Genomic DNA, 15,514 nt, shown 5'->3' with positions numbered 1-15,514 from the left:
GTGACTTTGCAGCGCGTCCACGAAGAACCCAAAAGTTTTGTGCACAGTGAATGGCGCGTTCGAACGCGCGTCCGATTTAGTCTTTTTATTCTATACATCATCGGACTATACCGTGCGAGTACGCTGTTCACCGGTGAGTGTTTGTTTACTATAAATACATAAATAAATTTTTTCAAACTTTTTTAAAACTCGACCAGAAGAAACTCTTGCATGTCTGTACACATACACGAACTTATTCTGTCCGTGTGGATTGCACAATGGACTACTGAGATGAGTCATTCGAAACAAATCTTAAGGGGTGTTCCATTCTAGACGATGTTCGCCATTCTAGACGAAATTCTTCAATTAGACAATCATAATTTTTTCTTTCTTTCTTTCTTTCTTTTTTGGAAGGGGGGAAGGGTAATGGTTTACTGCAGCAAAAAAAATGTAAGCGTTTAATGATCAATACCGCAAAATCGACAGGCATTCAATAATCGTTCAATCGTGGCATTTTTATATTCGCGTCGTTTCCACTCTATAAGTGCGTTAAAACATTGCCCCCATTCACAAAATTTGTTTTCCTCTAAATGTCTATACATAGCGGCTCTTGATAGACCGAGATTCATCATTAACTTCTCCCAAGGTCGCTCGCACTCTCCATTCTTACCAGAGTACATGTAAAAACATTTTTTCACAAGATTTCCAGCTAGTCGGCTTAATTGGCGATCTGTTGGTGTGGCCTGCATTTTGTTTTTATTATTTACTGTTTGCACACTGCTTTGAATGAATACAAATGATAGTCTTGGTCATTTCAAACGTTTGACATTCATAATCCGGCTCAAGTCTCCCTTTGTCCACTATTCCGGTTCAGGTCTTTCCTCTGTCCGCTATTCCATCTAGCCGGGTGGGCTGCCCCCTTTGTCCAATACATTTTTTAGACCCATCCTTTGTCTGGTAAAACTTACACACGCCCATGCGCTCTTTTATTATGCTAACATCATCCATCGATATGCTAATTGGTTTCATTGATATGCTAATGAGTCCATTGTCTTTGTGCATTATGCATAAAATTCTTTTGTCTTGTCCGATGAAGACCCTACTCACTACTCAAGACTGCGCCGTGCCTGTACAACATGGATACTGGAAGTCTCGGTTTTCCGCTTTAAAAAATGTATCTTGTGTTGTATTTGGGAAACAGCGGGACGTACTTTTATTGTAAGTTTTTGCTCTGTAACACGACATCGAAATCTCGGGTTTGAAAGGATTAAATCTGCAAAAAGAAAACTTTTAAATTATAAGCACTGCGTCGCGCGTTAAACACATCACCTGCAGTCTTTATTTTTGAAGGTCACTATTTATTTATTTACATACATTTACATACATTTGTATTGAGTTCGGCTCATGACTAGAGCGACGTCTGAAACCAAGTCGCTCCTGAGTCGTTCCAACGACTCCAACAGTCGATCTTTCGCCATCGAGCGCGTCAAGTCGATCTTAATTGTTTCAGACGTCGGACTTTTGACGCACTTAAAGGTGTAGTCCATCATTTGTAATTTGTGCATTTTGTTCGTTTGAAGCAACACACCTACTCAAACTCTGAAGAAGGGTGCTGAACAACTAACCTGATGAAGTTTCAGCTCAGCTTCAGCTGTATATTTCGAGAAAAATAGCATTCTAGGATCTCGATTTCAAATCAAAAGCTGCTGAATCATGTTTTGAATTGGGCCTGCTGAATTCAGCGTCCGAGACACGTTCTTACTGAGCCGAATAGACCGCTTGCAGATACGTTCGATAATCGACGCGCGAAGGCGCGCAACGCCATGTTGTGGGACAAGCATATATCTAGATCTATCCATTCACATTTTGTCCCACAACATGGCGTCGCGCACCTTCGCGCGTCAATTATCGATCGCGTCTGCAAGCGGTCTATGCAGCTACGCGATGTCGCGCACTGATCCGACGAATTATAGCAACCGCGCGCGTGCGTGTGCGTCGTGTCAACGCTTGCGCGCGCTTCGCTGAATAAAAAAACGAACTACTAACGAAAATTTCCAACGGTGCGTCTTAAGAAGCACCGTTGGAAAGGCCTTCTTGCGTTGATTTCTTCAAAATGACAGCATACCAAAAAGAATAATTTGACAGGGAGTTTAGTCCCCTGACTATCTTTCAGCCAAGTACGTTTTTCAACAATAATTACGTCAGTCACTTTTTGGATAGCTGCAAATGATGGACTACAGCTTTAATTAATTCTAGACTTTCATATGGTTCGGCGCGACTCTGGAACGCCTGTTTGAACCTAGTGTGACGTGTACTATTAGTACCGGCGAGAGGGGGGATGGGGGGTGACCAAAATCCTAGCATTGCCCGGCCCTGAAAATTCGAAAAGCAGGGGTGGGGGGAGGGGGCTGGACATCACATTACACTAGGGGCGCTCTTCAGGATGAAGATGTAGATCAATATGTATACTCGAGCTTACATTTTTAAAGCTTTTGTACTTTGTTTCTCCACTTTTCAGTGCTATTGAATACATGTTAGTTGTTGGGACGTCCGGAAAAAACCTCAAAATCTGCATTATTAATTTTTTTTTTCTCATCACAAAAAGTGGGGGGACGATTCAATAGCCCATCCACCCTGGTCAAAAAGATTCACGCCCCTGTTTAGACTATTGCAAAGCAGGCTAGGCACGTGCACATTTTTTATATATATTGTTTTAATTTAATTTTTTAAAAGAAGTTTTATGATTTTTGCATTCTTTGTAGTTTGGTGATCCAAACAAAGCGCTATTTTTAAGACCAATTAAATGAGTGATTTTTCATTTCAATTTTTTAAATTGCTGTTTAAATTTTAAAGATGTACAGTCAGTGCGTTCAACAAATGCGACCCCCCCCCCCCCTTAACGATTTCTCAATTTATATGTTTCTGTTATTAAAGGGTTTTAAGTTTTGATTGTTTTTTTTTGCATAGACACATCTGCACTGATAATAGTAGACTGGTTCGCGGTCTGTGCATTATAAATGCTAATAGGGTACATGGAAATCAGTTCTCCACGCAAGAAAGAAACATAGTCGAATTTGGTACTCCAGAACTAAAGAGAGCCATTTTTCCCGTTCAAAGTCACATTCGAAAGTGAGTAGTGTATTGCCAGAAAAAAACCAGAAGTATAGGGAAAAACAATCCATTTTCCGAGTTCAAACTTGGAAATTGCACGAACTTTTCAATGCAAGCTGAGTGTGGGTATGTCGCAGTTCGAGTAATAATGTCATCACTTAACATCTTTATTTCATGTAAAAATTTGAAGCTGTTCGAATATACATTAAATCTATTTCGAGTTTACATTCTTAAGCGTCTTTATTTTGGGGCCAAATCCTTCCAAAGTGAGTATTCCAAATGGAAAGCTATGATCTTACTGCAACTATTCGATCTCCCAAGATGAGCAAATTATCTTAATTGCCTTAATTTCTCACTCCTAAAACTATTTACGTGAAACAAAAAGTCAGGATTTTTGTTCTTCAGTCTGTAAATATTCTCTTCTTTAGATTTGCCATTTTAATGGCATTATACGATGTCTGAATTTCCTCAGATCAAGGCTAATACACATGTACATAAATAGAGACACATATACAAAATAGAGACACACGTTTGATTCAGTATTTTACGTTTTTAGAGGTTTTTGGTCGAAGTAAGCACCGTTTTTCTTCTAAATAGTGGCCCCAAAATGTTCTATCCGTAAAATGTTTTAGCTAAGTGTTGACGCTTAACACATAGCTGGGTGAGTTGTTTCTTCTACCTCCGCTGGTAAATGGATGCTATTTGCAGTGCAATATTAAAGAACCCGGCGATGCTGCCTTCTTGTTGTGATGAGAGTGCATTCCTGTCATTGTCCTCCAAGAGACAGTTCTCTTTGTCACAGAAGTCACAGCTTCAAAGTCAATCTCGAAGCCTGGCTGTACTAGTGCGTCTGTTTATCGTATGCAGCTTCCATGATGAAAAAGGGAATCGAAAGCAATGTCACCCCAGCATACACGAAGAAGGATATGAAGAAAGTCCCCGTCCACTCGTAAATCCAACCTTCAACGAAATAAAAGATATTTCACTATCACAAAACATATGTGCGAGAGAAATACAAGCAAAATCGACAAGATAGTGTACAATAGGAAAGGAACTGATATACATTGCAACATATAACAGCAAACACTGTTCATATATCAATGCCAACATTTTATGCTTACATACAACCTGGTTTGGTAAATCAGTTCTGAGGGCGAACACGTGGTTCAACCTAAAGTCGATATGTCCTCATCATCCGACACTCATATTCAATTGTACTGTTGACAATGTTCACATTGTCATATATACTTTCATTGTTTGGATTTCTCTTTACTCTCGTCAGCTACTGTACATTATTTTCATCGCAATAATTCACAAAGATATTATGAACCAGCGATGCAACTTTATGAGCACATTCGGTCCAAGGTATTAGTCGATTAGCATGATTAGTCGTTGATTGGTAACATAACTTATAGCAGCGTACGAACGTCACTGTCTCTTGTCGAAAAGCGGTCGAGACGTGTAAACGCCTGTCCAATCATGGTTGTTGTGCTTATATAGTGCGTGTGGATAGGCTTATTATTGTAACCCATTACGAACACATTCTTGTAAAAGTTGGTCCGGTACTTCTGTCTGAGCTTATTCTTCATGATGAGGCTTGCGGTTTTTGCCGAAGTCAATTGAGCGTGATAGGCCGTCTGACAAGGTTTGTGCACAAAAGCCCTGGCGCAAGGGGTTTTGTGTAGAATGATAAGAGTTTTACGGAAATTTAATGCCAGCGATGCGATCGACCTTGGAAGGTCGGGCCCACGAATTGTTCAATGTCATTGACTACCGTAGGTTTGAGTGAAGACAGTCAACTATAGGCCTACTGGTTCACTATCGCTCAAACATTTTCCGTGCCTACGGGTTCGGTTCTCAATTCTCGACTACAGTGGTCCTTGACCACAGCGCATGGAACCAGTAGGAATATAATAATTCGTCATAATCATGTTATGTATAAATTAACAAAAGACAATTCTAACCTGACACCAATCCACCAAGCGCCCCTGCAACTCCAGCAAAGACTCCCTGCCAGGCTAGTATACTAACCAACCGGTCGTCTGTCGAGATGAACCGTAAAATGACATCAATGGCTTGGTACATCGCGGCGTAACCAACACCCACTAGTCCCGTAACGGCTAACAGTCCGATGAACGGTCTGATAAAGGCATTTACGACGAACGAACCACTTATTAGAGCTGCCCCGAAACACGCCCAGAATGTCATGGGCAGTTTCATGCCGAGCTCCTGTAAGAGGGGTGCCAGTAGCTTACCAATGACGTTGCCAATACCGAACGCAGTAGGCAGGAACGACGCCTGAGTGTCATTCAGGCCTTGGAATTTCCCATACGGCACCATGAACACCAGCCAAGCGCTGTATGCAAACGCGGCTGAGCACCCGCCACAAACAAGCAAAGCAAACCTTTTATCGGCAAGCACTTTGAAATCCATCGCCTCTATCAAGCGCTGGCAATACGTTTTTTCTCTCTTTTCTTGTGTGCGTCTTGTATGATTGGGAGCATCCCCTTCTTCCTGCGCATTTTCTTCTTCATCGAGAACCAACACTTCTTGGTACTGATCAGTGTCTGAATTAGCTGAATTGGAAGATGGATCCCGTCGCACTAACAAGGCACACGCCACAAGATGAAACGAGATCCCTCCTAGTAAAAGCATGGTTCCTCTCCAGCCGTAGGTGTTGAGAAGAACCTGGGTTACGGGCCCATAAGCCATTATACCAAGGGGAATACCCATCGTTGACAGTCCAATAGCTAACGGATATTTCTCCTTGAAGTAAGAAGCCATTACAGCAAAACCGATGTACCAATTGAACGAAGCACCAAAACCTGCAAAAATCAACCAATCAATGAATCAAATAAAGAAAATACAACCTGCAGACAATTTCGATTTATAATTCAAAGAGTGAAACTAGGGACCAAATTATTAAGAATGAATAAAATGCTGAAGTACTATGAAAAACATAGGAAGTGCATGGAAACTCGAGTGAAAACTCGATCAATTCGATGGAATGAATACATTGACTCTAAATCGTCTTGAACCTGGATTCACTCAAATAGAGTGACTTTCCTTTTGTTTTGGAAATGAAAGAGCATTGTCGTATTCGTATGTTGGTCCGGACACCGAGAAGGTCGGCAGCCATTTTCTCCTTTTTTCGCCCAGAGTCGGTCGAAAATGAGAATCATAGCATACAAAATATGCGGCCTAAGTGGATATTAGGAGTAGTGAGGTCAAACTATGCTAAATTGGGAAACTTCACTACTGCCCAGTCCAAAGTTCTGTGTGTAGAATCTAGTGTCTGTGATCTTTCATTATTATAGGCCTACACCACGAGTTAAAGCTGTTCATATTTGTTTCATAACGCCTGACCAACAGATTATGCTTGATTTCAAGAGATAACTGATTAATTTAATCTAAACACAATTAAAATGAGGTCAATTAAACTATGCTATTTTTTTCTGTTCAGGATAGGACTAAAGCAGTACATTCCTCGATTTTATAGTTTCAATCGAAAGGCGAAGGACAACCAACAAAATAATTTGGTTTAAATACACACCAGGTAATATGTACTAAATGTGATTGCATGAGAACAAACTCAATGCGTTGGTGGAATATGGGTTTACAATTAGTAAAGTCCCTTTCATTGTTGCTGCGACAGGCACGCAATGGGCTCCGTGCGCAAGTGACACATACACGATCTGAAATTTGAATTGTTCGATACCTTAGCAACCTGTTTAAAGGGGATATATCACTACATGGAATTTTTCCCGAAACGAATTTCCAGCTTTAGAATTTTTAGGGCTTGCTTGTATTGAAGAACATTGAAACGTTAAAGTACGTTTTTCGTTCAATAACGCACGTATAAAGCAGTTAAACTTGGCATTTAACAAGAGGGAGGGCCTGGTTACCAGGGCCGACTCCGTATGGTTTGCAATGGCGCAGTCAGGTTCGGTGGCACTTCCTATAAGCTTATAATTATACCGCACGTCCTATAGGAGTGAAACGTACGTGTCTTGTTCGCGCATGAAGCCCGCAGGTCAATTCCCACTGCCGTGCATTTACAGGAAAGTACACTTTAGTACTTTGGTTGATATGCGTATGGCACCTTCGCTGCTACAAATAATATTATAGTCTTTTTGATCGTGCAGATAAAGATAGCAAAAATGACAATTCCATCACAAAAAAAATATTCAATTGAAATGCGCATAACACATGAAACCAACAGAACATCCTCATACTTTTTAAACTCGTACTTTTTAAAGGCCTAATGGCACAGTATACGAATACTGACTGCTTCGAGTGGTATGGTAAAATTAGTCTCCCGAGACGGAACATTCTATGAAGTTATAATGGAACATTCTAGAAAATTATAATGCTACATGGATCACCGATTTCCAGATTTCAAGAGATAACTATTTGATTTAATCTCAACACAATTAAAATGTAATTCTATTATAGATACAAAATTACTTTAAAATCTACTTACGAAATTAGTTAAAAATTGACAGAGCTTGAACCCAGCTCTGTAGCACCAGCGCTTAGGAGCAATACGCACATTATCCCGGTTGCAAATATACCAAATTTTATGTGGAATATATACATATTAAAATAGGTCTGTTACCTGATAGTCCAATAACGAAAACTGCCAACAGCGGAACTGAAGGTGATATCGACGCCAGAATCAAGCCCAACGTATACAGAACTCCACCCATGACGATCATGGGGCGTGCGCCTAGTAGACGAGAGAGTGCTCCTACGACAGGTGCTATATACGTAAAGAGAATGGGAACAAATAGTTGACTGACTTTAATGGTGTCAGCTATATGATTTATACCTCATGAACCCACCCCCGAAAAATATCTAATTAGAAAAACAATACCCAAAATACAATTCAAAGTTTTACTTCATTTCAAAATTACAAATCTCCACCATTTGTAAATGGTTAGAAAGCAACATGTTAATCCTGCCATGACATTTAACATGCAAATTTGGTTCTTCGCAATACAATGATATGGAAGTATGGAAGTCAACAAAACAACATGTTCACATGCTAAGACGAAAATTTAAGGTTGCTTCTCAATTAAACACCCTTTCTACAAGGCCAGTTTCTTGCAATATGGAGAATTGGATTTTAAATCATTAAACTGAACTGAGGAAATGTTACGCCATCAAGATTCTTAACATTCATTCTGACAATAAACTGCTCCAACATGTTCATGTCTAGTGATCAGATCGTAATTACCGCTTAGGAATGCCAGGTGCCAAGTTTGATACTCACAAATCACATTATTGCAAGACGTAGCTTTTAGTCTGAAAATTGTAATTGTCAATCCAGAAAGTTTCTGACGCAAATAAGGCATTTATTTTCTCACCGAAACAATCCTGTGTCATGCTATACAGGACTGCCACCCAGCCAACAAGCCACAGTTCACTGTCGAAGTCGTTGGTCATCGGTATGAGGAGTACACCTAGTGCTTTGAGCTGACCCATGATGACGAACGCATTGACGAACGCTGCGGCCACCATGAGCCATCCCCATCTGTCCTGGTCGTAATTCACCGTCACGGGTTGCTGAAGTCCCGCCGATACCATTTTAGCCAAATCACAGCACGAGCAAAGAGACGGTTGCGACTTGTTAGGATTTCCAAAAAAGTAGATGCCGACACCTTTCTAGTGTAGGCGTATATTCTTCGTTTCACCTTCGTCGATAATATTCCTGAGCACAAAAACAAAATGTTAGTATTATTGTCACCTGACTGCAACCTGTTTACGTTGCTATACTAAACAACAAAAGAGTGTTATGGTGAGTGTGGAGAAACACCTCCAAAGCGCCAGTTCACCTTTATTCACAACACTCTAAAAAAACCAAAAAACACAAAAAAACACACACACACACATTAGTCAGATTTGACTAGAAACAGTTAAGTTTGACTAGCCATTCAGGGTCAGCTGGGTGAAACTGAAAATCGGTCAATCTGACTAGATTTTCCAGTCGGTATTGAACAAAAGTTAAGTAAATAACTAAAGTTGGACTCAATTCCAACTACTTTTTCTAGTCATAGTAAGAAACTTTGCATGTTTACCTAAATTCCTAGTCAATTTTGAATGACAAGGAAAACCAGTCAATATCTTGACTAAGTTGTTTTTAGAGTGTAGACCTACTTAATTCAGTTTGAGGAGTCACTTGGATCCAAATTCACATACTTTCTACACAAATTAAACCATTGCTATGACGTCGCACTGTGTGGATTCATATCTACGAATCTTTCGTAAAGTTTGTATTCGGAACTACGAATCCACACTTTGCATAATACACTTTAAACAATCAACAACATGTTTGACCACGGAAATATTATCATCATGGGGCTAACATATCTTTTATACAACATTCAAAACATGAACTAAAGACATGAACTAATTTTTACAGTATTCGTTTTTCCCTCTTTTGTGTGGAGTAGGCCTACACATGACACACTAGACAATTCACCGCAATCGACCACTGACATTTATAACCTTGAGAATTGCGATATACATTATTATTCGTTTTTAACGCAAAATTCAAAACGCATGTTTACACATTTATTCAAGTTTTATGTTTTCCACCTCCTTACTTTCGGGTGACGCGTAACAACAAACCCCAGAAGGGAAGTTTGGATATAATAATTATATCACTTTGTTAATTGCCCATTATCTTCATGACATGTAGTATGCTGTTTCCTCCTTATGCTATTGTCACTCACTTCTTTGTCCTGTTTTTGTCTTTGTCTTGTCCATAGTTCCCCAGTGTCTGATGTTTGTTTTGTGTCTCAAAGGCTTTCCATACAAGCATTGCTTTGGAAGTATGCCTATATCCACCCAATTTTTTTTCATTATATAATTTAGCCTGTACTTTTTATTTATTCACTTATATTTGATCTTTATCTTTTTGCGTTCCTACTTTTGATAGTTAACTCTTGATTATTAATTACCTGCTAAACTACATTGTTATTGACCGAGTATTATGTGTTTTCAATTGTTTTACTTATGAACGTTTTTGTGTTTCATTTATTGCTTTATAGTCGTCTCAGTATGCTTTTAGCACCTGCCATTGACAAGCTTAGGCTTATTATGGCTTAAATTAATTTTGCTTTGTCATTTACAATTTTACTTATTACTTTTCCAAGACACAATAATCCTTTATTGTACATGCTATATGAATTGTATTTTGTTTATGGTTGGATATAAATAAATGTTATATTGAATTGAATTGAACTGAATAATGGGTGCCGCATACTCATGAAAGGAAAGTCCAAATAAGGGACGTTGGAGGAAAACACCGAGAAGAATGCATATGTATACTCTGTAAATTTACGGTGACTTTTAATTTAGAATAACCGACGGGATAACCCAACAGCTGTAGCCGTACGAGTTTTGCACACAAAAAAAGAGTTCCTTAAATCAGACCCCGATTTGATGTTAAACACAGCTAATATTAGCTTGAGTAACTCCAGCTGACATGTTCCATATTCATTCACATGTGAATGAATACAGGAATATGAGCATGTCAGCTGGAGTTACTCAAGCTAAGCTAATATATACCTTTTTCGAGATTTTGACGTTACATCAGATTCCGGTACCGGTATTGACACGCTGCGTTTTGTATGATTTTCTGCTGATTGACAGGATGATATCCATTCGTATGTATCTGAAACGTCGGAGAATTGTATTCCATTATTTCCACAAGCAGCAAATTTCTGTTAAACCCGTTAACACTTGACAAAACGCTGCTGCGTGTGCAGGTACGGCCATTCTTCACGATCAATCATAAATACAGTACGAGTCGCATATTAGGGGCCATTCAGAATTTTCAATGTTTTAAAATTTCGATCTTTTTTCCAAATTGTGGGTGGGTGGGTCAAGCTAAATAATTGAAAATCGAAATTCACTTTCCATGGAAAAAGGATAAAAAAAACAAAACAAAGAAAGATCTTTTGACTTGCCTGAACAATGCGCAAGCGTTCCGATATCGCGATGCGTGTTTCTTTTCCAACTTCGTCCCCTGTATGTACTGTACATGTACGTCATGTACGTGTATATAGACCCACTGTGGCATGAGAGGGAGGTGGTTTTTCAGTAGACTTGGATGCCGGGCGTTTCTAGCGGTTAGGCCGTGCAGAGGCAGCAGGGTACCAGGTGTACTAGATCGGCTCTATAACACGCCGCGGGTGTCGATTACCAATCGCTATAAAAACTTGACTATTCAACCACTGGACTCCAAGACTACGAGGACCGCAGCCTGTGATGTGATGACTGCCCAAACCTGATGTTTTTCTTTCGCTCGTACCCCCGCCCTGCAAACAGGGCAGGGGGTACGAGGGAATGTTTTTCTCAGCTACCTCACGTGACAGGCACAACCTCGTATGTCACATGTCATCCACCTCATCCAGAAATAGCCCCATAAATGTGGCCAATTTACTGGACTGCCTCCGTATAAATAAAGGCCACACTGCCACCATATACAAAAACATGTCGAACTTTGTCAAATTTTGATTTTCACATTTAGGCTTAGTTTGTAGTTCATTTTTGCTTTAGAAGCATACTCACCCCCTTTATAGGCTAATTAGAAAGTGCTGCCTTTTTCAGATGTCTACTTTTCGTAAAAGTTCATGTGGACATTTTGATACGCAAACGTGTGCAAACGAATATGGAAATTTCACGAAAAATAGACACCTGAAAAAGGCAGCACTTTCTAATTAGCCTATAAAGAGGGTGAGTATGCTTCTAAAGCAAAAATAAACAACAAACTAAGCCTAAATGTGAAAATCAAAATTTGACAAAGTTCGACATGTTTTTGTACATGGTGGCAGTGTAACCTTTATTTACGGAGGCAGTCCAGTAAATTGGCCACATTTATGGGGCTAATCCAGAAAATGACAAAACCACGGTCATCTTTGTGGCTTCCAAGACTGCAACCTGTCTTTCCAAACAGCATATCAGCTGGTAAAACACAAGAAAACTGAAGGCCACCACTGCAAAAGAGGAAGACCGACAACTTCATGCCGTCACTGAACTAGACCGTACACATGTACATGTACATGGGTACACATGTACATGTACATGGGTATACATGTACATGTTCAAGTATATGTACACACTGTACATGCAAGTGCATGTACATGTACATGTACATGTTCAGTTTTTATTAATCGAAAATAGGGGTGGGTGGGTGGGTCAAAATAATTTGGAAAAAAAGTCGAAATTTTAAAACATTGAAAATTCTGAATGGCCCCTTACGATAAAAAAATCGAGGATATTCGAGCTCCTGCCCGGACCGCCTTGTTCACCCCATTCCTTCCTCCGTGTTCACCGACATACTCACCAATATGCTGCCAGTAGTCATAACTTGAAGAGAAGTAGGATGAGTCGAGCTGAAATTGGCATAGGCTAGGCCCTAGGTCTAGTCTACCCGACCCCTCTCACGTATCACGGTCACTCAAAGAATTCCATGCACAATGCAGTACACTGTACACACAATTTTATGGGTCAATATTGTAACGCAATGTACAGTCTCGATATTCAGTGCAGTGTAAACAGATTTGACCTTCTACATGGTCTGTACATGGACATGTACATGTACATACATGCATTATTGCATAGGGCCACAAGCACAGTGGAATTCAAAGGACTGTAGTTACACTATGTGTGCCTGAGCATAAGCACAGAAAAGTTGTGGTTAGCGCAAGACATTTTCCAAAGTGGGGGAGAACAATGGGAGTAGTGTAGATGTAGGGGAGGTAGTTATGAGTCATGCAGTGCAGAGGGTCAGTCTTGAAGTTGGCATCGGTCAGTGCTGAGAGCTAATTAAAGGAGAAGAAAGTGCTTAGTACAGAGAGGAGCGCGTTAATTGTAGGAAAGAGCAGCAATTGAGTGTTCATTATTTATAAGTGGAAATGTTTCGAGAACCAAGTGTATACAAAGGTGTTCAGGGAACCAAGAGTTTAGTAAAGAATTAAGATGACACTCAGAAGTTTACCGATTCTGTTAACCGCTCAGATCTAAGAAATTGCATTGCATGATTGGTATATCTCAGAAAGTTCAGGGACACCTGCTAAAGTGGTAGCACCTGGCGCAGGAGCACCTGGCGCAGGAGCACCTGGCGCAGGAGCACCTGGCGCAGGAGCACCTGGCGCAGGAGCACCTGGCGCAGGAGCACCTGGCGCAGGAGCACCTGGCGCAGGAGCACCTGGCGCAGGAGCACCTGGCGCAGGAGCACCTGGCGCAGGAGCACCTGGCGCAGGAGCACCTGGCGCAGGAGCACCTGGCGCAGGAGCACCTGGCGCAGGAGCACCTGGCGCAGGAGCACCTGGCGCAGGAGCACCTGGCGCAGGAGCACCTGGCGCAGGAGCACCTGGCGCAGGAGCACCTGGCGCAGGAGCACCTGGCGCAGGAGCACCTGGCGCAGGAGCACCTGGCGCAGGAGCACCTGGCGCAGGAGCACCTGGCGCAGGAGCACCTGGCGCAGGAGCACCTGGCGCAGGAGCACCTGGCGCAGGAGCACCTGGCGCAGGAGCACCTGGCGCAGGAGCACCTGGCGAAGGAGCACCTGGCGCAGGAGCACCTGGCGCAGGAGCACCTGGCGAAGGAGCACCTGGCGACGGAGCACCTGGCGACGGAGCACCTGGCGACGGAGCACCTGGCGACGGAGCACCTGGCGACGGAGCACCTGGCGACGGAGCACCTGGCGACGGAGCACCTGGCGACGGAGCACCTGGCGACGGAGCACCTGGCGACGGAGCACCTGGCGAAGGAGCACCTGGCGAAGGAGCACCTGGCGAAGGAGCACCTGGCGAAGGAGCACCTGGCGAAGGAGCACCTGGCGAAGGAGTAGGTGCACCTGATAAAGGGGACACCTGTTACAGGGGTTTTATGAATTCTTCTTATGTAATGTAATAGTTATTACCTTGTATTGATAGGCGAAGTTGGATTCATGATTAAAGTGACATTCATTGGTAATTTATTTACGCCTCCAATTCATTAGACTTGAGTGCTCGGATGTTTCTGTGTCATTTTAACTGATTGTATTCCCCCTTATGTGATTGTGCCCATTGCCTGGCGGTAGATTTCCCCGAAACGGATCTGCTCTCTTGGCCTAAGCTAGACCGCTCGCTGCCAAGGCCAGAAACTTCCATAGCGCCGGGTCAGGGTCGCCACAATATTAATGAACTTGTATGGGGTCAAACTCTCTCGTATTCTGTCTTTTTGCGGTACTGACCTCGCCATTCTAAATTAAAGCAATGCATCCTGCCAGTGGCTGGGTCGTTCGTTGTGTGTTGGCCTTGAAATCATCATCAAGGGCATATGATGAGACAAACCATGGTCAAACTTAGTCCGGCGTTTTTAAATTAGTACTGATCTGGTTCACTCCAAGACCTCCATGTAAAATATTAATACAGTGCATATACACAACACAATTTTAGAGACGTATAGGGTGCATACAAAGGGTAAATGTACATGTAGATATGGGGTCAAATTCTCTATCATGTCAAATTCTCTATCATTTTGCGGTATAACCACGCCGTTCTAACAGTGAAAGCAAAATGCCTAGAGCCGGTGGCCGGTGGCCGGTGGCGGGGTCGATGCTCTGTGTGTTGGCCTTGAAATCATCATCAAGGGCATATGATGGGTCACACTTTTCCGACGTTCAATAGGAAAAACAGACAAAGCTTTTTTCAAATTGGCATAATGCATTAATTGACGTGAATGTGCAAAAGTTTGCAAATCGTAAAAAAATAAGGATTCCGAGGCAAAAACTTAAATATATGCAGAATAAAACCTGTCCGATATCAAGGGTGTGGATGGGAAACAAACCACGTAATTTGTAAAATGGGTGCACCCCAGTATAAACATTCCCAGTCCCATAGACATTAGTGATAAATCCCAATACTTCAAAGTTCTAGGGTGAACCCCAGTATAATACCCAATATACCCGAAAGTATGTTATTTTTTACCCAAACCACTTATACGGGGAAGAGGATGGATCCATAACTCAAATTTCATCAAATAAATTGAAAGAAAAGAAAGTAACTCAGGTCGATATCAGGCCTCTGTAACACGCATCTCTTATGCGCATTCCCTGGCCGGCTATTCGCTCGTACCCCCCGCCCTGCAAACAGGGCGCTGGTAAGGGCTGATGAGCTCCACAGAATCTTGTGAAGGAAGTACAGATTGACCTTCGCATGCAGCTAGCGCGCTACGCATGATGGGCACCGGAAGCTAGTTTGTGTGACGCGTTCTACGTCACAGGTCACGCAAATCTATCCAATGAGAGCTCAAATGACGTCAGCCCTGACCAGCGTCCTGGGACAAGTTCGGGCAAGGACCATTAGTCGACTAGTGGTTGATTTGTGACGTACCTTACGCCTGCGCACTAATAGCAAAGTGCGAACGT

At 41.9% G+C, this 15,514-nt stretch overlaps 2 protein-coding genes across 3 annotated transcripts; one reads left to right on the top strand and one right to left on the bottom strand.

The window, feature by feature from the left end:
• Positions 1 to 3,227: 3,227 nt before the first annotated feature.
• Positions 3,228 to 12,875, bottom strand: LOC119741807 (monocarboxylate transporter 12-like). Of its 2 annotated transcripts, XM_038217704.1 has the most exons (6): positions 12,446 to 12,875; positions 10,666 to 10,771; positions 8,460 to 8,803; positions 7,709 to 7,852; positions 5,055 to 5,915; positions 3,228 to 4,050 (listed from the first exon to the last, which is right to left on the bottom strand). In XM_038217704.1, the coding sequence occupies exons 3-6, from the start codon at positions 8,677 to 8,679 to the stop codon at positions 3,932 to 3,934; spliced, it is 1,344 nt and encodes a 447-aa protein (XP_038073632.1). In that variant the 5' UTR covers positions 8,680 to 8,803; positions 10,666 to 10,771; positions 12,446 to 12,875; the 3' UTR covers positions 3,228 to 3,931. The 2 variants fall into 2 exon arrangements, with proteins under 2 accessions (XP_038073632.1, XP_038073633.1); XM_038217705.1 differs by lacking the exon at positions 10,666 to 10,771.
• Positions 12,867 to 13,954, top strand: LOC119741434 (involucrin-like). The gene is made up of 2 exons (XM_038217181.1): positions 12,867 to 12,887; positions 13,199 to 13,954. Exons 1-2 carry the CDS (start codon positions 12,867 to 12,869, stop codon positions 13,952 to 13,954), a joined length of 777 nt encoding a protein of 258 aa, XP_038073109.1.
• Positions 13,955 to 15,514: the final 1,560 nt, after the last annotated feature.

Source organism: Patiria miniata, unplaced genomic scaffold, assembly GCF_015706575.1.
Source record: "Patiria miniata isolate m_02_andy unplaced genomic scaffold, ASM1570657v1 HiC_scaffold_5, whole genome shotgun sequence".
NCBI classification, from domain to species: Eukaryota; Metazoa; Echinodermata; class Asteroidea; order Valvatida; family Asterinidae; genus Patiria; species Patiria miniata.
The sequence above is the reverse complement of the archived record's forward strand: the minus strand, read 5'-3'. Positions and strand labels throughout refer to the sequence as shown.